This window comes from Trichosurus vulpecula, chromosome 2 (assembly GCF_011100635.1).
Source record: "Trichosurus vulpecula isolate mTriVul1 chromosome 2, mTriVul1.pri, whole genome shotgun sequence".
Classification (NCBI taxonomy): Eukaryota; Metazoa; Chordata; class Mammalia; order Diprotodontia; family Phalangeridae; genus Trichosurus; species Trichosurus vulpecula.
The window spans coordinates 226051972-226073477 of NC_050574.1; the positions used below are offsets into that span (position 1 = coordinate 226051972).

At 40.0% G+C, this 21506-nt stretch overlaps 1 protein-coding gene across 3 annotated transcripts in view; it reads left to right on the plus strand.

Moving 5' to 3' along the window:
• The window catches only part of METAP1D (methionyl aminopeptidase type 1D, mitochondrial), an 89953-nt gene extending 74459 nt beyond the window's left edge, over positions 1–15494 (plus strand). For 2 of the 3 annotated variants that reach the window (XM_036744538.1, XM_036744537.1), the window contains 5 exons: positions 3762–3925; positions 11845–11942; positions 13802–13849; positions 14754–14832; positions 14961–15494. In XM_036744538.1, the coding sequence (XP_036600433.1) occupies positions 3762–3925; positions 11845–11942; positions 13802–13849; positions 14754–14832; positions 14961–15039 (468 nt within the window). In that variant the 3' untranslated portion in view covers positions 15040–15494. The remainder of the gene's footprint in view (positions 1–3761; positions 3926–11844; positions 11943–13801; positions 13850–14753; positions 14833–14960) is intronic. The other variant, XM_036744539.1, reaches the window with a different exon arrangement.
• Positions 15495–21506: the final 6012 nt, after the last annotated feature.

The following is a 21506-nucleotide window of genomic DNA, read 5'->3' on the forward strand; positions in this document are numbered from 1 at the left end:
ACAGGAAGAAGAGTAGATTGAAAATGTGGAATGCACAGATGGACGTGGTGTTTACTTCTAAACCCAGGAGCAAGCAGCTGGTTTCCTTTTTTGTTTTTAACTCTGTGTTTATTCCAACGAGACCCAGGCCTGACTTGAATTTAGGGCTGGAATCAGATGCACTGAGATCAATGTTGGCCTAAGTGAAATGTCAACCCAATCCTGCTATGTGTCATGTTTTTGAGAAGGTGTAATTGTTATTGATCCACTGTGTAGTTAATGCAGAGCGCCGCAGTACTGGGCAGCTGCTGAAGATAGATATGTATGAGATGAGCTAACATGAAGAAAGCCAGCATTTTTCCTTCACTCTGCCAAGATTGATCTTCCTCTTCCTGCTGATTTTGAGTGGGGCCTGTCATTATCTTACTCTGTCATTAGAGGCTACATTGGCCTGTGTATGTCAGTCTATTTGGACAGCAACTCTTGTGCTAGCAGTGTTCCCTACATTTATTAAAATCTCCGAAGGTAGTGTTGTGTTCCATTTCTGGTATAAAGAGTCTTGGAGTCTATCTACGCTCACAAGCAGAGAGCAGTTATCCCCATGAACTTAAGTTTTCACCAAATGGTTAATAGTGGTACTTTTAAATAACAAGGCTAAGTCATCTAACATAGGAACTCCAATTATAGAAATACAAAGCTTTTATCATTCCCTTAGCCTTTCACTATTCTCAGAGTTGAATTTATTTATCTGTGCTGTAGCAGTTCATTTTGCTCAAAAGGTGATTCATTTTTAAGGGATCTTCAGCTTTTTTGTTGCCCTAAGTGTATAATATACACCAAAGTCTTAATAAATCATAAACATCAGCTGGTCATTATTTGAGGAAGCTAGCACATGCATTTTCATTTTAGGGGGAAATACCATAAATATAGTTATATTCTGTCCATACACATAAAACCATTTGAAAGGGGGAAAAATGGTTAATACAGGCATACAACTGCTACTTTACTCTTTGTTTGATTGAATTAAATCAGTTGTTTTGAAAATAGCCAGTTGTTTGAATTAAGTTAGCCTCCCTCCCCTCTCAAGAATATCACTTTCTGTGTAGGCATAGCCAGTAAGTCTTTTGTACCAGCTATCTTAGTTTTGGGATTGATACTATTTTTCGTTATTTTGCTCAATCTGAGTTTGAGCCTCTAGCAAAGTCTTTGTATCCTGTTTAGAATACTTGAAGATCCTATTTCTTCCCAATTCAGAACTGTTTTTTTAAAAAAGTATTTAGTAAATTATACTTTAAATAAAACATTTTTCCTAATAGGCTCTTTCTTCAGCCACTGCCTGATTTGTGATTATTAATTTGTTTAATCATGCCAAATAAATCTTGACTATTTTGAGTAAAGTCATCCTTGGTGTCTCTTCTTTGGACAGAGAAAGAGTACTCTTTTTTGGATGTTTACTCAGAATTTTTAGCGTTTCTGACATCTGACTTCACAAAACTCTTTAACTCTTTTAACAAAGTTAGTATTTTGACGTATCTAAGAATCTAGAGAAGTCTGATACTTGTTTGGAAGGCTACATTCTCTGATTCTATACATTTTTAATAGAAAATAAACCTATGATTTATGATTTACTCCTGTCTAAGAAGAAAATTCCTCACTTCCTTTAATTGATCTTTTAAAATTAAAAAAAATCCAATTTCAGGGCAAAAAAAAACTATATTTTGTATGTGGAAGCTATGATTAGAGACTTAGTATAGTCACTGTAGAGTCTAAAATGTTGTTATTGCATTTATAAATTGGCTTTTTACAATGATCCTCTTCAGAACTACCAGAGAAGAATATTTCACACTAAATGAAAATTACCCAATCATTTTAAAGATGTTTTGCTGCTTACATTACTACATGATGTAATGGACTTTAGTAACAGCTTTGTAAAATTTCCCATAGACTTGGAAGACATTTCATTTAGCTCTTCTGATCTTTACATTGTCAAAAAATGAATTATAAAATCAAAGTCTTGCCCTTTTGTACATCACTACTGTGCTTAAAAATTTCCACAATAATTATTGTTCACTTTTCCATAGCACTTTTGGTTTATAAAGTGTTTTCCCTTTAATGTCCTTGTGACAAGGGAAGTATATTTTATAAATGAGGAAACTGAAGTCCAGGGAAGTTTAATGACTTGCTGACATCACTCAGCTCATGAGCATCAGAGCTAAGCCATGAACCTAGGTCCTCTGATTCTAAGTTCTTTGTTTACTCTACTACACCAGAGTATCCTCTGTCAAATTGGATGATAGATGTGAAAATACTTTGAAAAGTATAAAGTAATAATATATAGATGCAATGTGGAATAGAGCATTAAATTAGCAGTTGGGGACCTGAGTTCTCTTCCAGTTCTGCTACTAATTTGCTGTGTGATATAATCTGAACCTCAATTTCCCGATCTGTAAAATAGGATCATAATCATTTACCACATCACTAGGCATTTGAAAATACCCTGTTGAGTACTGTGAGAAACTATGTAAAACTGAAGTCTTATATCAAGGCAGACTTCATATAACTAGAAAGATCAAGCACATGAAACTAACACATTCCTCATTTTACTTTTGCAAGGAGACACATGACATGTAAGTTGATATCAAGAATTTATTCCAACGTACAGCCTCCAGATATGAGAAATGGCAAAAAGAGTAAGCCACCCTCCTCTACTCTCTATGCCAACAGTAATAGACAATGATCCCTGATGTTCAAAGTGATGGTGACCCTGAGCTCACAAGGTCTTACTTTGCCTTCTTAATCACTAAAAGACAATTAAATTATGTTCAACATCATTTTAGTTTTAAGTACATTTTACTATATTCAAATGTTTAGCTTTACTGTTCAGCAGCATTCTTCTAATTTCCATATGTTCCAATATTTCCAGGTCACATGGGTAATTGGATATGTGACCTTCAACCCTAATTTTCACACCTGTAAAAAGGAGGCGTTAAACTTGATAATCACTAAAGTTTCATGCAGCCCTAAAGTTCTGTGATTCTATAACTCTCTGTTTACCAGATTATTTAGTTAACCAGAAAACATCATTCCCTAAATTTTCTAGATAAACAATAGTACACTGTAATGTAGCTGTTCAAATATTCCCAATTCTACTGGGAATGAAATACTGGCATTAAATTCGCCTGTTGTGCGTTAGGGGACTGACACATTTTGCACATTTCTTCTGGTAGTAATATCTTCACTTCTAAAATGTAGAATTGATAAATACATAGGAATACATGGGAAATCCTAACTATATTAAAGAAATTATTTCTAATATATTGAATGTTTCTTAGTTTTATAATCCCCTTTGTGCCAACCATGGGTCAAATTCTTTGCTTGTTAGTGGTGAACAACTTTACAATATGGTGTTTGATGATGAGGGTATTATACTCACCAGACCTTGTTATACTCGAAGATAAATCTATGAGCCAAAATGTTCAAATGGCATTACTAATCACATTGCTAAAATAGCGGCATATTATTAGTCCTCTGTTTATTTTAAGTTTTGCAGTTTCACTACATAACTGCATTTTAAAAAATCTTTGAGTGAGGTCCAGTATTTTCATCCCATATTTTACAGATAAATTTCACATAATACTGTTTGGGGGACTGGGGAAGGGCAAAAGAGGGAAGTTGGGGACATACAAATCTATGAAAATAGATACATAATTCATTCAAAATATACACTTTATTGAGAAAGTGAATTTGACAACTAGAAAACATCTTGACATTTCTACCTGTAGGTCTATTACAATGGCTACCACGGCGATACTTCTGAAACATTTTTGGTGGGCAATGTGGATAAATATGGTAAAAAGTTAGTGGAGGTTGCCAGGAGATGTAGAGATGAAGCAATTGCAGCTTGCAGAGCAGGGGCTCCCTTCTCTGTAATTGGAAACACAATCAGGTAAGCTCTATACTGACAAGTAAAGGGAGGGTTGGCAAGTAGGACAAAGGTTATTGGTGGTTTGGTATAAAACTGATGACATGTTTTATGATTCAGAACCATCATTTCAGTCTGATATCAGTATGTGAACTGCCAGGCTGTAATGTTGTTCCCTGGGTAAGAAAAGGTTTTTAAAAAGTGACTTACACTGAGGTCAGCAAAGACACCTATGGAAACAGAATGTGTCTACAAGGCTCCCTTGGTTTTTACTGAGCAGGTTCATTCTGGTTTTATAGTTTCCCTTTTACATAAAACTGCAAAAGTTACTAAATAAATTTGACTAAGAAAACAATACGTGTCCCAACACTCTGAAGTTGGTGAGGAAGCAGAAAGAAAGGTGTCTCTAACCAAAAGGTGTCTCCCCATTGTAAAGACAACTAGGTGTTCACCCCTGAGTTTCTTACCTTTCAAAACTGAGGTTAAGCAAATAACCAGAAAGGAAGACCTCCTTGTCCTTTTTTTGGCCAGACCCATTTTTACTGTGAATCATTGGTAGTTTACACATAATAATACTCCAGAGAAGTATGATCCATAAGGCTTTTTTTGTGTACATGTATATTTGTCTTTTCTAAATTCAAGCTGTTTCTTTTACCCATTTTTAGACCTTTTTTTTTTTGGACAAATATTGCCAAATAGGGCACGTGGGGTTGTTTTTCATTAAAAGGCATCACATTTCACTGAAGATGGTCACATTGGTAGTCTGTAAAAGTGCTTTTCTCATTAATATAAACTATTGAATATATTCTGTTTGCCTAAAACATGAAAGGCTTAGTCACCTTGGAAAGATGTCTTTTTTTCTTTGTGAGCCTTCAAATACTTAAGAAAAAAGCGGTAAGATATCAGTTATATGTATTTATAGATTTTAAAATATTGTAACAGAGTCTGCATCAAACTTTAGTAAAATCTCTTTGGGTTATATCTGAGAAGCTTTTATTGAAGACTTTGAACAAAATTGTGTTTTTGACAGTTTTAAATTATAGGCTAACTAGCCTGGGAAAAAAAGGATAGTGTCTTTCTGTTCTTGCCTAGGAAATGTTGAATCAGACCCCTACTGGGAAAAGAAATTTAATGCATATCTCACTATCTTACTGTCCATGAATATAATAGAAATGAATTCAAAATGCAGTTTTATTTTTGCAAATGGGATGAGTCGATAGATGCACCTCATATTTGTGAACACCTAGGGTTCAACAAATTTACTGGTGGTACTCTTGCATTTTAACCAAATTTATTCTTCAGTAGAAGGGGGCATAGAACACTAGATTCTTATTCAGGCATTCTATCGAGCTCTGCATTCATGGCTGTGTCTAAAGGGCATGTCAGCCTTTGATTCTCTCTGAGAGGTAATTATCCTTTTCCTGTCACGGAACAACAAATGATAGCTAACTACAGAGGCACATTTGCAGTAGTCACATTCATCAACTGCAGAAAAAAAATTCAATTTAATTGTGCAACACAGCTGCACATAGGCTTTTTGAGCATTTCTGTTGTTCTCCCTGTCTTGCTATTCCTCCCTCCAGATCTATTTTTTAAACTTTTTTTCTGGTTATTTTTTCCCCCTTTTTGTCTCTTCTTCCATTTTTACTCTCTGTACTTTCTTGTTAAAGTAATTTTCCTTTGTGGCTCTCATTCTTTTTTCCCCATTGAAGGCTATGAATGTAGAAAATTATCACAATTACTCATATAATTGAGCCTCTTTGTAGCAAGTGCAACTCCGGTAGCCTTTCTCCATCATGAAAATGGTTTCATTATAGGGTTTTTCATATTCTCTGACACCATCTACACAGAGGAACAGGCGTGCAGATGAGATGTACTAGGAACAGGGTAGATCAGTAAGGTCACAGTAGGAATAATTAGCTCTGCTATGGAAAGAGCATCTAGGCCTTTTACTGCTACATAAATGTACTGTCCGTGGCTTTTAGTCACAAAAAAACTTACTAACAAATGGAGCTCCCGCCTACTACTTTGAAAAAAAGATTTGTATCAACACTACAATTTTCCATCATTAAGACTAATAACACAGAGCCTAGTATACATCAAGGGGAATAAAAAGAAAAATCTCACATTCAAGTGGCGGCTGGGTGCTGACCTTTGTTCCCTTTTTTTGTGTACGACTTAACTCTTTACAAAAAAGAGCCACACGCCACACCAACATGCAGGTGAACTCCAGCTAGCACTAGCAAAGCATGGCATTCAATTGGAAAATCTGATAAATCTCCATGCAGGATAATGCATTTCATTACATATTCACTACATTAATTCTAGCTATATAAAAAAAAAGGAAGAGTAGAATTGAAAGTGACATTGGATTTTTAGCTATCTGGATGCAAAGGTCAGTTTTCTCAGACTATGAATTTGCATGCCCAGGCTTCTTTGAAAACCACATCAAGCCTTGCAACTACATTCACAAAACTATATGAAAAATAATAGAGGATGAACTTTTTACTTTTACCCTAGTACACTTTTATTATTTAAATGCATTATGTGTACCATTTGGGGAAGAAACTGAAAAATTATTCTGATAAATGCTTGCCCTGGTTTGTTGAAGTATAATGTTTTTGGATAGCTATTATTTTGCCTTTTCATATGCAAGCAAAATCTTAAGAATAGCAGTACACCTAGAAACAGACATCATCCATAGCCAAAAAAAAAGAACTTGGAAACATTACAATCTGAAGGTTTACAAACCTTTCAACTCAGGCTCATTGTTTGCTAAAAGGCATTTATCATCTTTAGCATACCCTTCCCCCTCTACAACTGATCTCAGACCACACATACCATGAGAAGACCATGAATTTTAGGATTTTTTTATTAATGCCTATATTATATACTATACATGGAGGACTTCAACACTAGGGTAGGCTTTGGAATTCTGTGGGAAATATAAGATAATAGTGCTCTAGTATTGTTGGATAAAACAAGAAAATGCTGACAAATGTACCTTTGTTAGGGACTCTAATGGTATTAACTCATTGCACCCAATCACTTGCTTGAAGATGTTATTAAGTTATCATTTGTAGACATATTTGTACCTATAAGAATGTTGTAAAGATACACAGGTTTGTGCATTCCAAATATTTTACAGTTCAGTAAAAATAATTCATACTCATAGGTGTAAATTCCATGATCAAAGTCTCAATAAATGGTTTTTAAATGTTTAACTCATAAGTATATGTTTTGATATTAATTTAGAACAATATAAAGCAGATTTTTAAAAATAATCTGTTTCTATGAGATTATGCACATTTAAACAATAACTGGCTCAGGCAAAATAAGTCATTTTAATGTCATCTGTGATAGATTTTCCTTGACAGCTACTGTAAATTACAATTACACTGCTTCTCTCTGCACTTGAAAGTAAGCATTGCAATAAATTATCTTTTATTTCAATCCATCATGTCTGCTTTTCAGAAACAGAAAACCTCAAATAAAAGTTCAGCAGTATTGTAAGAAAAATACAGTAATTTGTGTTCCAGTTTGAAACAAAAAAAGTACCATTCTTTCAAAAAACAATTGTCGGTTTTCAAAAATATTACTAATTATACTTAAACATTACTTGTTATTGAAGGGTCCCCTGGACTTGTACATTCCTTCAGTGAAAAACAAATACTTAATTTAAAAATATCTTAAATATTTTAGGTGGGATTCTGTAACTTACCAAATCAGGTACTGTCAACCACTTCAAAGACATATTTAAATGAAAAACCATGATCAGTTTAGGGGTCAGTATTGTCTATTAGCTTGTAACAAAAATTCATTAAACATATACCCATATGCATCCTTTTTTTTTCTTTAAAGAGTGTAGCCATACATTTATTATTCCTTCATTTATTTGGAGAATGCATTTGCAGCTTTAAAAGTGTAAATGAAAGCTATTAAATAAGCCCAGCCTTACTTCTTCTCAACACCACCCCGCACCTCCCCCCAACCAGGAAACACCATTTCAGTTGAGTGTGAGCTTTTTTTCAAAGAGAATTAGATGAAAGAAAATTATCATGAGATGAAATTCTCTAAGTGAGACATTTGAAGCTGGAAACTAACTAAAAATATGACATAATAAGATTAATTTAAAATAAATTTAAAGAATAAAACGCATAAAGTCCTATTATTTCTGTTCCTTTCCTCTATCTCTCCCCTACTGCCCTCTCAAGGCCTATATAAAGAGCATCAAATTTTGAATGTATTCAGAATATTTGCTGGTAGAAATTATATTTCCAAGTACTTTCCCTCTCCGTTCTCTTTTGTTATTTTTTTTTACATAATAATATTTTTCACAGTTATATGCAAAGATAGTTTTATTTTTGTAAAATTTTGAGTTCCAAATTTTTCTCCCTCTCTCTCTTCCCTCCCCTCCCCCCAAGACAACAAGCAATCTTATACAAGTTATATGTGTACAATCATGTTAAACATACTTCCACGTTAGTTCCTGTTTTCTTTTAAATCAGAGAAAATAACCATAGAAAAGCTAGCACTAACAGCTTAAATTCAACAAAAGCAGACTTCCATCCCTCGTGAAATAGATGTGATACTCCACTGTCCAGGGCAAGAGAAACATCCTTGCATTGAAATAGGTCCTGGCACTGCCACTTCTGGTACCACAAAGGAACTGCATCTCATTCTCTCATCTCAGTGTTGTTAGCACTGCCATCTTCATTCTGAATGAACTAGTCAGGAGGAGTACACTCACACACTGGACCTTTCCTTGCCAAACAGGGTTACACGATTTGTTTTAGTGCTAATATGAATGAAATTCTCCGTTGGTAACCCCTACATTGTCTGTGCATATGATTTTCCAAATTACAAAAAAGGCAAATAGCCATGTGATCTATTAGTAAGTATCTCCACATTGTTGGAGATAGTTTAAACACTCATCACATGGTTGTTGTTGGGGTTTCTTGCCCCTTTGTCCTCGGTAATTGAATATAAATACTAAATCTCAATCCCAAATGAAAATTCACAGAAGCAAAGACTCAGAAGCATATGCTGTGCCCCCCAATCATCAGTCATTAGGGATGATGTAGAGTAGATGGTATTCAACAAAGGAGCCAACCATACCTTTTTCTGTTCTTTCTCTTTCTATTTGTCTTTGTATTCCTTTGACTTCGGGCATCCATAATGCATATATTCTATGATATTGCCAGAGCTGGACATTCTAGTAGAATCAAGCAAATGAATTCTTATAGGAGAGTAAACTCAGAATGGTTTTGACCAACCAGGTACTCCCAGAATCTCTTATGGACAGCAGAGGATAGCTCAAAGACTATTTCACAATGGACATGCTGTTTCTTTCTTCTTTAGAAGTGGACATATTGGTTTGACTCAGTTTTTCCTTTTTTTCTTTGCAATATATTCTTAAGATTTAGAAGTGATGCATCCCAAACGTTCAAGGCCCTGACTGTCAGGTTTTGTTGTGTTTAAGGGAGAGGGGAGGGAGGGGGAGAAAGGTGGTGGAGAAGAAATACCATAATTCAACAGACATTTGTTAAGCCTTTCTTGTGTGCCAGGCCGTTTGCTAGGTCATGCGAATACAAAGGCCAAAATAAAAAAAAACCAAAACAGAAAAAAAAGTCCCTGCTCTTAGGGAGTTTACATTGCTATTGGAAGAAAACAATAGATAACTAAATAGAAAATGTATGCCAAAAAATACAAAATAATGTCAGGCTGTGGGAGGGAGGGAACTTTCCTTATGATATGGCTTACTAGAAAATACATACCTGGGGGCGGGCTTTAGATAGAACTGCCCACATTTCTATAGTGCTTTAATTTAAGGTTTTAGAGAACTTTGCTCACAACCACCATGTGAGGTGTGTAGTGCCAATATTATTATCCCCATTTTGCAGATGAGGAAACTGTAACTGACAGAAGTTGAGTGATTGGCACATGATCACATAGCTAATAAGTATCTGAGATCAGATACAGACCCAGGTTTCCTGACTCCAAGCCCAGTACATTATCCATTAAAACCTATTGCCTCTCGATAGGCCATGATAGGTAAGTGGCACCATAGGGCATAGAGTGCCAGGCCTGGAGTCAGGAAAACTCATCTTCTTGAGTTCAAATCTGGCCTCAGACACTTCCTAGCTGTGTGACCCTGGCCAAGTCACTTAACTCTGTTTGCCTCAGTTTCCTCATCTGTTAAATGAGCTGGAGAATGAAATGGCAAACCACTGTAGTATCTCTGCCAAGAGAACCCCTAATGGGATTGCAAAGAGTAGACATAACTGAAATGACTGAAAAAAAACAACAAATGTTTCCCTGACCAACAGAATATTCCTCTTAGCTTCTTTGTTTCTTCATCTGCAAAATGAATGCTTTGTCAAGTGCAGTTACCCTCACTGAGATGTGTTAGGAATGGTCTGACACAAATATATGAATTGCAGTAGACTGCATTTATTTTAAAATATCTAGTTCTCTTCTTCCTTTTGTGTTTATATTTAGCAGTGACTTAATACTTTTGCAAATCCAACCCTGGAAAAATTTGTTAATTGTGCTAAGGCTTATTTGACCAAAGTAGAAAATATAAAACACACAGTGAAACTTTATGAGGTTTTCATAGCCCTTTGGCCCATACTGTAAGCTCTATATTACATTCTTCTTTCTGTAATCTCTTAGACTAAAATTATACCTGAATGGGAGAAAAGGCCCAGAAGAGTTGAGCAGCTAGTAAAATAACCACAGTGACTTCAGAATAGATGATTAAGAAGCTTTGAGTCCAACTCAGTGTCTTAAAGAAAAATCAGGAGATGAAGGCTGAAAATGCTTTGAGACAAGGGATTTTGCCAAAAATGTTGAAGATTCTAGCTCAAAAGCATTGTTTGCATGTTAAGCCAATGCCAAGGGTCCATTTGAAACTTTGATTTGGGTCTTTGTCCCATGGCACTAGGAAGGACTATAATTGTAGTGCTTCTAAATCCTCTGGACCATGAATCATGCAGGGTAAATTTTCTGAATGTGCCACAAAGCCCTTCATCAGCATGAAAATATAAGTAGTTAATGGAAGGTGTATAAGTACTTATCTTTCCAGTACTCACAGAAATAAGTGTGTCCATTTGATTTCAAAAACATGGCTTTTCACCCTTTTAGATGAAGTTTTTTTTTGTTTGAATGCAGATCGTATATTTGGTCCAAAAAAAAATGCTATCTAAAGCATGCACGTGTGTGTTAGCTACTCATCTTCGATGAATAGTACTGTTTAGTTTATATGTTGTAGAGATTAAGCATTTTCTATAAATTTTGTAAATGATATAGGACTAATGTAGAGTTCCCAAATGATCACATGCTTTGGGTATGTTTACAAGAACACAGACAAAAAATATTTGACTAGATATGACCTGTCTCTTTATAAAATATATAATTCTTTGGGAGAGACTAGAATGAAAAGAATCAGGTAGGTGAAGAGTCAAAACATTTTCCAATTTCTATTTCTTTTCTATTTGTTTTCTTCAAACCAGCAGTGACTTGTGTAGTCTTTTAGTGAATCTCAGACAAAAGGAATGTAGATTTTTGTGTTCTGAATTCTATCTGCATAACCAATATATGCACTCAATATCTAGGTATGTTACAAATGCTCAGAAGTCTCTTTTAAAGCTATGCTGAATTAAATAGGGGGGAACAAACCATAGTGTCTGTAGGTTTTATATGTGTGCATATATGTGGTGTGTGTGTGTGTGTGTGTGTGTTTCTACTTTCCAAGCAAGGTAGGGAGTTAAATTTATTCAAGCACACTAAAGGAACATTATATCTGACTAATGAATATGGTTACTTTTTTTAAACTTCAGAAGACTATTTCTAAGTGGCCATGCTTGACAAGAGTCTGCATTGAAATGATTGTCCCCGATATCTGTAAAAATAACACATCTCATGTTTGGTTACTTTTAAAGCCGAATAACCCGTGAAAATGGGTTGCAAGTCTGTCCTCACTTTGTTGGGCATGGAATAGGATCCTACTTTCATGGACACCCAGAAATTTGGCATCATGGTAAGCAAATTAAAGTAGGGGAAATTTAGCAGGCTAGAAACTATGCCCCCACAGATGATCCACTTTAACATCTTTTAGCATAAAAAAAGACCAAAAAAAAATACCACCAAAAACCAAAACTGCACACCCATAAAATCCCACTTTACTCTTTAACCATCACATTATGTTACTGGACTAGTACCCTGCAGTTTTCCTATCTTAAAATAAGGTTTATTTTTTGCTTTATGTCTTCTCCTGGAGGATGCTTGGCTGGAAGACAGAGGGGGATATTTTTCTCGAAAAAAGTTACCCATGATAAAAACAAAACTCTACTGCATTAATATCCCAGCATGCTCATATGACTGTTTTCTGTTTTTCTTTTTCTGCCCCCTTTTCAAACTGCTGACTGTTGTGGTTAAACTTCATTACATCCTACACAGTGCTGACAGCTGATGTATTTAGCAGCATGTACCTACCTCTTTAGTGAGTTCTAGGTTGTAACCCACCTCCCTACTCCTCCCTCCCTCATGATACTCTATCACCCCTTGCTTCTCACTGCCGGTAGGTAGTGTGTCCCCCTCCAGTGTGGCAGGGGTGAAGGGGGGATTGGTAAGGAGAAGTAGAGTTATCCTGGGGGGTGGAGGTGGAGTGGGGAAAGGAAGTAATGTTTTGGGTAAGACTGGTGGTTATAAAGGAGAGTGTGAGCAAAAGTAGGAGTGGGGAGTGTATGGGTGTAGTTATGAAAGAGTTCACTTCTGGTTCTGACATTTGCCTAGAGTTTGGGGCAGGGGAGAGGATGGGGAAATCACATGTGGGCACCAAGGTAGCCTTGCCACAGTTTTTGAAACTTTAGAGATTTCTACCTCCCGAAAAGAGCCCCGCCTTAAGCTATCTAGTGTGGGCTCTCTGGTCACAAATTCTCTGGCCACAACTTCTCATCGAGGGGCAGAGTAATGGGGGAGGGGAGCAGTACCTGGTGCTGTACTGAGATTTATTTTTTTTAAAGATAGTCTTTCAGATCAATCTACTGGAATTAACCATCTGGAAGAAATTGTGCTGGTGTAACTGAGTAGTTCAGAACCCACACTTGCCAGGCATTGGCTTTCTTTCTCCTTAAGCGCACCCTGCAACAGTGTCCTAGCTCATGTATTCAGTGTCTGAGCCTTATAGAAGGGAGTAGGTAGGAAAGAGGCTAGAGAGGTTCCCGTGGAGGTGCTGAGTGTCCCCAGACTCCACCTCCTGCTGCTGGGGAGTTACCTATATAGCTCTCCCCAACCCAGCCTTCCCACCTGGAAATCATTTCTCAAGGTGATGACCACATGGGGCATTCCCTTCTTCTCCACCTCACCCCTGATATTGGAAACCCTGTTAAACTCCCCACCCCCACTCCACCCCTTGGCTGGAGCAAACTTTTGTGGAGGTGTTTTCTCCCCTCCCCTTCTTTCACCAGTGTCACTTTATAGCTTTCATGGGGCAAAGATTGAGTGAGGATGCAGTGCAGGAGTGGTTTTCTGGCCTTTCCAAGAAGGGGTGAACTTGGGGCTGGAATACAAGAAGTCTTCAAATTTATCTAGGCCAAACCATTCTCTTTCCTGTGACCCCGAGGCTTCAGGTGGATTTGTCTTGGGGTGGGGGTGGGACTGGGCCTTAGGCCTGGTAGTTGTATCCTGTCTCCTTGGAAGGTGAGTTACTTTGAAGGGTATTTTTTTCTCTGTGTTTCACCAGATTTTCACTCTTCTAAATTTAAATTCCCCTCCCCAGTTTTTTTCTTAAAAAACGCACACGTGCAAAGTAGCTTTTTGAATAAGTGGCCCAAACTTCTAATTATGTTTCTCTTTCTCTCACTCTTCCCTACCCCTCCCCATGCTTTTCTTTTGTAGCGAACGACAGTGATTTGTTGATGGAAGAAGGGATGGCATTTACTATAGGTTAGTCTCCACCGCACTTTCGAAGTCCCAGACCTCGATCCTCCCGGGTTTTCCTGTGCACGTCGTGTAAGGGTCTGCCTGTCTGCTCCGGCTCCGTTGAGCCTTGAGGCAACTAACTCAGGCCGGAGTAAAGTCACTCATCTGCCTAATGAGAGAACTCTCTTCCGTGACAAATCTTATTAAATCTAATTGGAGACCCATCCTCCTAATTCAGACATTTCTCCAGCCCGTTTTGGAAACGGTAGCCGTCCAACATCTAATTCCCTTTTCAGTGTAGTGTTATGAGTTTGAGGTGTTTGTAACCCTCATTTTTCCATAACACTTGGATGGTTTGTGTTTGCTCTCTCGTTTTTTCTCCAGGTCCGCAAATGTCCTGTGCCAGTTTGCTTTCTGCTTGTTTAATAACTGCTAGATCTCCCATCCAGATCTCTCACCCATACACAGCTATGGAAAAGTACTGTTTTTTCCCCCTAAGTGTGACTTAATGGCAAAGCAATTAGAGGAAAATAAGAAAATTGTTATTTTGCTGATTAATGAACATTTTGAGCATGTTTTAAAAATTCAAATATTTTTAAACTGTTTGATGTGTATAAGAGGGGCCTGCGTTTTGGTGGTGATTATCCACAGGGTCTTAATTAAGGCTTGATTAAAATGCCCTCTAAAAAATGAGATGGGTAACTTCATACATGTTTAAATGCCTTAATGTTTCTTCTTCCCACTGTTTAGTTAGTAGTTTAATGTGAAAGCAAAACTTCAATTAAAGAAATCTTACAAAATGACAACATGAGCCAGTGGGGAAGTACTTGGAAGATAAACCTTTTTATAAATCTTTTGATAATGAGCCCAAACAGTGTTTGACAAGGATCTGGTGAGGTCACTGAAATAAATATTTTTCCCATTACAGAGCCAATAATCGTGGAGGGATCCCCTGAGTTTAAGGTCCTGGAGGATAAATGGACTGTAGTCTCTACAGATAATAAAAGGTGTTTAATTCGATCCTTTTACTTTTTTTTTTATTTCAAATTCCCCAGCTCTCAGCCAGAATTCTGGGGTAAGGTCTCAATACTTCCAATCTACATAGTTCCTCCTAATTGTTAAATGTGTATTTCAGATCAGCGCAATTTGAACATACCATCGTAATTACATCTGGAGGAGCCGAAATCCTGACCAAACTGCTTGAAGAACCTTAAGAGCTACATCCAGGAGTTCTTGGGGACAGCGATGCTCTAGGGTTTACTAGTTTGAGAAAGGTTTAGAAACCCATTTGAAGAGTTTTTAGAAGACACAATGAAAGCAGACCCAGGAGAAAGAGCAGCCTGGTACCTAGAGTCTTCTGAAAACTAATTTGATTATTGGGTGAGGGATTATAGTCAAAAGTTTTGAAGACCACTCCTCGGAGGTTTGAGGAGTGTCAGGTTCCACGGAACTTGCCTCCCCCCCCCCCCACCTCCTAATTCGGGATGAGAAGGAATCAGGCTGACACTTTCCTGTCTGCAGTCTCAAATTCCATTGGAAAGAAACGGGGAACTGGTGAATCCCTGGTCAGGAGAGGATTCCCCGAAGGAGCTTAATTCTACTTTGTAATTAACCAGCATTTCCTCGAATTGAATCTGCGCGAGTAAAAGGTTTTGTGTTTTAAACCAGTTGTCGGTGGTGCCAATACAACGTTTCTCCGATTGTTTGGGGGTAAAGTGGAAGTGTTTGAACTTTTTTTTTTCTAAACACATACTTGAGTGCACACAAAAAGAAAAAAAATACTTCTAGTAAGGAAAATCGCTTTGTATTTGTGCATAAGAAAGTGACAGAATCCTACCACTTTTCCTATTGCCAGTGCCATCCAGTATATTAGTCGGCTTTATGGGGAGCTAGGTTACGGTTCATGGCGGGGGGCAGGGTGTTTATTTTTGGCAGCCAAATTTTGAAAGGAAAAAATAACTCCTGGTAAATGGAGGAGTTTGTTCCAAACGATACCCTTAGCTGTGAGGATTAAGTCTATTTCAGGTGGACTTCTAAAATGCGGGAACTTGTGTCGCCTGCCTCTCCCCAGTCCCCTTAAAGAAGGATCTACAAGAGCACCCAGAGTACCCTTGAGGAGCCTCAGACCCCTGTTGCCTCGGAGCCGAAATCCACACTGACCGAAAGGGCAGAGCTTCGAATTCACAATTCAAATAGGACTTGGAGTCCCTTGGAACAAAAACTTGGCCAAAAAACCTATCCCGAGCCATCTAAGCCAAACACATGCTTTTGGGAAGGGTACAGTGCCTCCTTTTACGTGTACATGTGTATTTTTGTCCATAAAATCACGAACTAGACCCTCCATTTCCCCGAACTAAGGGTTACCCCTTCCTGTGTCAGTCTTTTCTGAGTGATGAAATGACTTTTGACTGGCGGGGCTAGCGGGTTTCTGGCAAGGGTGGAGGGGCTAGATCGTATCTGAAAAGCTGGGTTGGGGGTGGGGGATCGTGTGGAAATTAGGCTGATGGTGGCTATTGGGTTTGACTTTTGCGTTGTCTTAAGGGACTAATCTTTCACTTGAGGGACTCCCCTTGTACAGACCCTGTATCCTTTTAAAGACCTAATGTCTTGCAAAACCAATCCTCCAAACCCAAAGGTCTTTCCTTGTCCCCTTCTCATTCAGCTATCCAGACTCCGTCTGGCTTCTTTTGAGACTGAAAGGCCTTGAACTCAGCACACCAATTGGGAATCCAGTCGATTTGGGGGAGGGGAGCATCTTTTTTAAAAGAAATGTAGATACTTGTTTCTGAAAAAACTTGATAAGCAAATTTGAGTGCGTGCGTGTGTGTGTTGCATGCCTGCAACTTTGATAGAAAAGACAGTCCCCTTTCCTCCAGAGTGCCACAAATACTGGTGTTGCAGTCATGCAAAGTGGAATTAGTGGAGAATCCCGTCTTCTGGCAAATTCAGACTCCAATCCACTAGAACAGGAAGGGAATGAGAGACAAATGAGCGCGTATGCTGCCCATGGGAAACATCCCGTTTTCAAGGAGGCATTTGAATTGTTACCTGGATGTATGGTTTCCCACTACATTTCAGACCCTGGTGCAACCATATTTTGGTTGTCTCTGCAACCATGGATGCTAGTTAATTCAATGGGCAAGAGGCTGGCCTCTTTAGAGACGTCCTGTTCACAGTTTTAGTTGGTATACTGGAGAGGAAAGAGTTGGAAAAAGGCGAGGAGTTTGAAGTTTAACAAAAGTGCAGTAAGGAATTTGCAGGAGGCTGACCCAGGCTGCGGACAACCAGAGCTGTGAGAGAGGGAATTGGAGAAGCGTTAGAACGCCCTTGGGGTGGCACAGAACAATGCAGTCTCCTAAAAGCACCAGGGCCATTTCGATGCTCGGGGACGCTTGCCAAAAGAATGATTTCTCTTTCTTCAAAGGATAATCGGATTGCTGGAGATTAGTCCGGCATCTTGGTTTAGGATCTATTGACTCTGGGGTTATCTGAGAATCATTTTTATTAGGACTGCAGCATTCTATCAACTGCTGTGGTAACAAGCTGTTTGTGTGGCGATTATAACGAGGTGATTATATTTATGATGTACATTTATAATCCTAATTATAAAGGTTATTGCTAAAGTTTTCAAAAAAAATGTCCGATTCCCCCACCCACCCACTCAAAACCCCAAAATAAACAAACCCCAAACAAACAAAAAACAACCCAACCCAACTATATATAGTAGAATGGACTTTCAGATTGAAATTAGTATGACCATTTGAAAAGTGTTTCTTTTGCCCCTAACCGCCCTACTACTCCGCTTCATGCCAAATTATTTGTAAATATTTGTTAGGATCGACTTTGAATCCTTTTGAAATTATTTCATTTTACATCTAGATACAGTCACGCAAGCGGCCACAACTTTCTGTAAGGATATCTTACTATTTCTTGGTGAATTTCAAAATAAGTTCAGCTTCAGTATTTGTGAAACTCTAGAGGAAAGGAACGGTCTCTCCTATCAAAGTTGTGACATGCAGAGACCTGGGAAAGCTAGGCATTTTAGAACAGGTGTTACGCTCAATGAGGAAGAGAGAATGGGGAGAGGGATTGCTCTCTTAAGGTTTATAGAGGATAGATAAAATCACGCTAAGTGGGTGACAAGCAGGGGGAAAACATAGCTTGATAACAGAAAGCTGAGTCTGTACAGTGTACCAGATCTTTCTCTCCGATGCTTCTCCTCAGGTTTATATACAAGTATGTCTCTCTCTAGGTGTAAATAAATGCACAGGTACTCCAGATAAGCACATTCATACATAAGCACTCCCACGACGTGTCGAAGAATTCAACATTACAGTATAAAGCTAATCTAAATATTTCTGGTTAGGATTTTTTTTTTCTTGTGGAACCAGCCAACAGCTGAAAGGACTTTGAGTTGGCTTTGTTTACACGGAATCAGTCTAAGGCATCACATTTGCAAACCATAATGCTGACTACAACTCTCTGCCTTTAGTCCCTTGTCCAGATGCAAATAAGAGTAATTCATCAAAAGGATCCTTGACCTGCATTTGCTAGTTAGGTTCACGTTCTTGCCTTCTCCTTCCTAGCTATTCCTTCTCTCGGACAGCTTTCTTAGTGAATCTCTCCTTAAACAAGTCACTTTAGTTTGTCTACTGACATGCTTTCAACTTAGTGTCTCAATAACCCCCTTTCTTATCCCGAATCTCCTTCTTCTCTGGGGACCCCAAACTCCTGCCTCTTCCCGAAAACGAACCCGCCTCGAGTGATCACTTACATGGCCATGGCTCAGGAAGGCAGCACGCAGGGGAGACCTGATTGCCAGAGCGGAGTTCATGCTGCGGGGAATGGCAGGCATCATTCCCGCATCTCGTCACCACCACCACCACCACCACCGATCCGCCGCTGGGCCAGAGATATGAACTTTTGTCGGGCCCACCCCAAAACGAGCGTGAAACAAGCTCTACGAAGGAGCAATTAAAATCACGAGAGTAACTACTAACTAAATCAGGAAGAACCCACAGGCTCCGGGGGCTGTCAGGTTGCAGTCATTAGCTGGTTGTTGTTACAAAGCATCACCGTGTGGTTCAGAGATTTAAAAAAAAATGTTTTTAACGTTGGCAAACCCATTATTGGTTTGGAAGATTTCTCCCCCCCAACTTGTTTTTATTTTTTGCTCCAACCACGCTTCCTGACATATTTCTGCCCCCAGCCTAGAGCCCTAAACCCAGAGAGAAAAATTCCGACAGCAGCAGCAACAGCGGCGACTGCAGCCGCTGCTGCAGAAGTTAAAAAAGAGAGAAGCCCCCTCCACTAATATCTGTAACGACATCACCAATGTAATTTGTTTTGAATGTTCATTTTTATTGGTGTTCTCTCTTTGCCAAAATGTGCTTGATTACATAGATTTGGTCCTGTGATAACTGCGCACCCTAGACAGGCTAAGGTGTAACGGAGAAGGTTCAGCTCAGGCCAGATCAAATCCCAGGCTGTTTAACGCTGAAAGGCTGCATGTTGCTATTAGTGTTAAATATATGGCTAATTATGCGTATGAAAATTAAACATCAGTGTTATGCTAATGGGGCCGCCTTCAGCTGTGGATCAGAGCACTTGAGACTAGCATTTAATCAAATGAATCAGTAACTAATACATCTGCACGTGTGAACTTTCACAAGATCATTTCCCTGTTACCGTCACACCACTAAATTATGAAAGAAATAATTATCAACACTTTCTAATTATCTAACAAAGTAATTTGGGATTCACCGTGGGGCTGGCGGGATTGGGATCCTGCAGCCCAACGTTGTCAGCATGCCTGCGACTCCGCGCCAGTTGTTTTGTGTGAGTGTGTGTGTGTGTGTGTGTGTGTGTATTTTTGTGGCGTGTGTTTTGCTGCAGGAGAAAGGTGCTTTTTGCTCTGTGTCTTAGGCTTCAGGGCAGGACTAGAGGGCCTTCTCACTTTCACTAGCCACACACTCGCCCGCCCACCCAACTTCCATTTTCACCGCTTAGCCCTGGACCCCAGTCCGGGACCACCTCCTGGGCAGCAGCACAGGGTCTTAGCCAACGCCCTCCTACACCTCCCCCCCCCCCCCGCCCCAGTTCATTTGTGTTTCTAACCGTATTTGGAGGCCAAGCCCTATACATGTGGAAGATAACTAGTCATAAATGGAGACATGCGTCCGCACACGGACGTGTGCCGACGGACACAGATTTGCTCCCAGTTTCTGCGTGCGGGAGAGTGCTCCCCCTTCGCACAGGTAACACCCTTTACTTTAACAAGGCCTCCTTAGGGAGACGAAGAAATCGCACCCTCCAGCGACCATTCAGCTTGCTCTGGCCCCTGCTGATTCTTCCCATGTTCTGGTTTCTCTCTGCTCCCCTGCGGTGCTGAAAACTAGCCCTTCGCCACCAAGCCCATAGAAGAAGGGGAATGAGGTGGGAAGGGGAAGAGGAAAGCTACGGTGGACCAGGGTAAGGGGAAGGAAAGGAAGGAGGGTGAAGAGTGTGTATGTATTTGAGTGGGGGGAAAGGGTTGCAGCCTCTTTTTTCTGGGAGGAGAAGCGTGGGGTCCACTTCGCTCACAGGGAGCTGCCTTCTAATCAGATCAGACACAGCCTCAGCGCACCCGAGGAGCCGAGGCTGGAGAGATGCGAGCTGTCCCCGGTGAGCAGCGGAGCGCGGGTAGAGTGAGCAATTTGTGTGTGTGTGTGTGTGTGTGTGTGTTAGGAAGGGAGGGGAAGTTGGGGGGGTCACCAAGAAAAGGGAAAGGTGGACCCCATGGGGAGGGGAAAAGAGTGGAAGACAGGAGAGAAATAGATGCATTGGAAGGGGGCAAAAAGAGACTGGAGAAAGAAGTAAGCGTGATTAGAGTGGGCGCTTTCCCCTCGGGCTTTCTGCTCCACACTTAGTCCCAAGGATGTCTATGAGTGCTGGCGCCTAAGATGCTGCGGTCCAGGGGAAGCGCGAATTGGGGTAGTGGTGAGGCCAGTCTGGAGACTGCAGGCCGCCCCCCCCCTTTCCCCATCCCCACTTTAGGCTGGGGGCCCAGAGGACCAGAGGAGGTGGAAGCGGTTGTGCAAGCGTGGCGGCTGTTGCAAGTTGTAGCACCCGAGGTCCCCCAGTGAGGGGGGCGGGTTGGCTGGGGTGGGGGGAGTTGCTGGTTGGCTTCTCAGGAAGAAGGCGCTTTGAGGGAGGAGGGAGAAGGAAAAGAGGGGGTAAAGAAGTTAGAGGGGGGAGCGCTGGAGGGCTTGTAAACTCTCTCCGCTCTGGCGCCTGCCGCCGCCGCATTGTGAGCCCTGTCGTGTTGCTCTATTGCAGATGTTCACTCGCAGGGGCTCGGGGACGCATCTCTCCCAAGTCCTGCTTGCCTCGCTCCCTCTAGTCCAGCCGAGCCAAAGCACCTCGGACCAATCCCAGGCGATTATGCAAGACGGCGGACCAATCAGATCCGCCAGCTCATGAATATTCATGACCTTGGCTGAGTCAAAGCTTTGAGGCGAGTTTGGGGAGCTCGGCAGCATCATGCTTAGACTTTTCAAAGAGACAAACTCCATTTTCTTATGAATGGAAAGTGAAAATCCCTGTTCCGCTTAAATTGGGTTCCTTCCTGTCCTGAGAAACACAGAGACCCCAAAAAGGAAAGCAGAGGAGAGAGACCCACACCCAGACCCAGCGAGAAGAA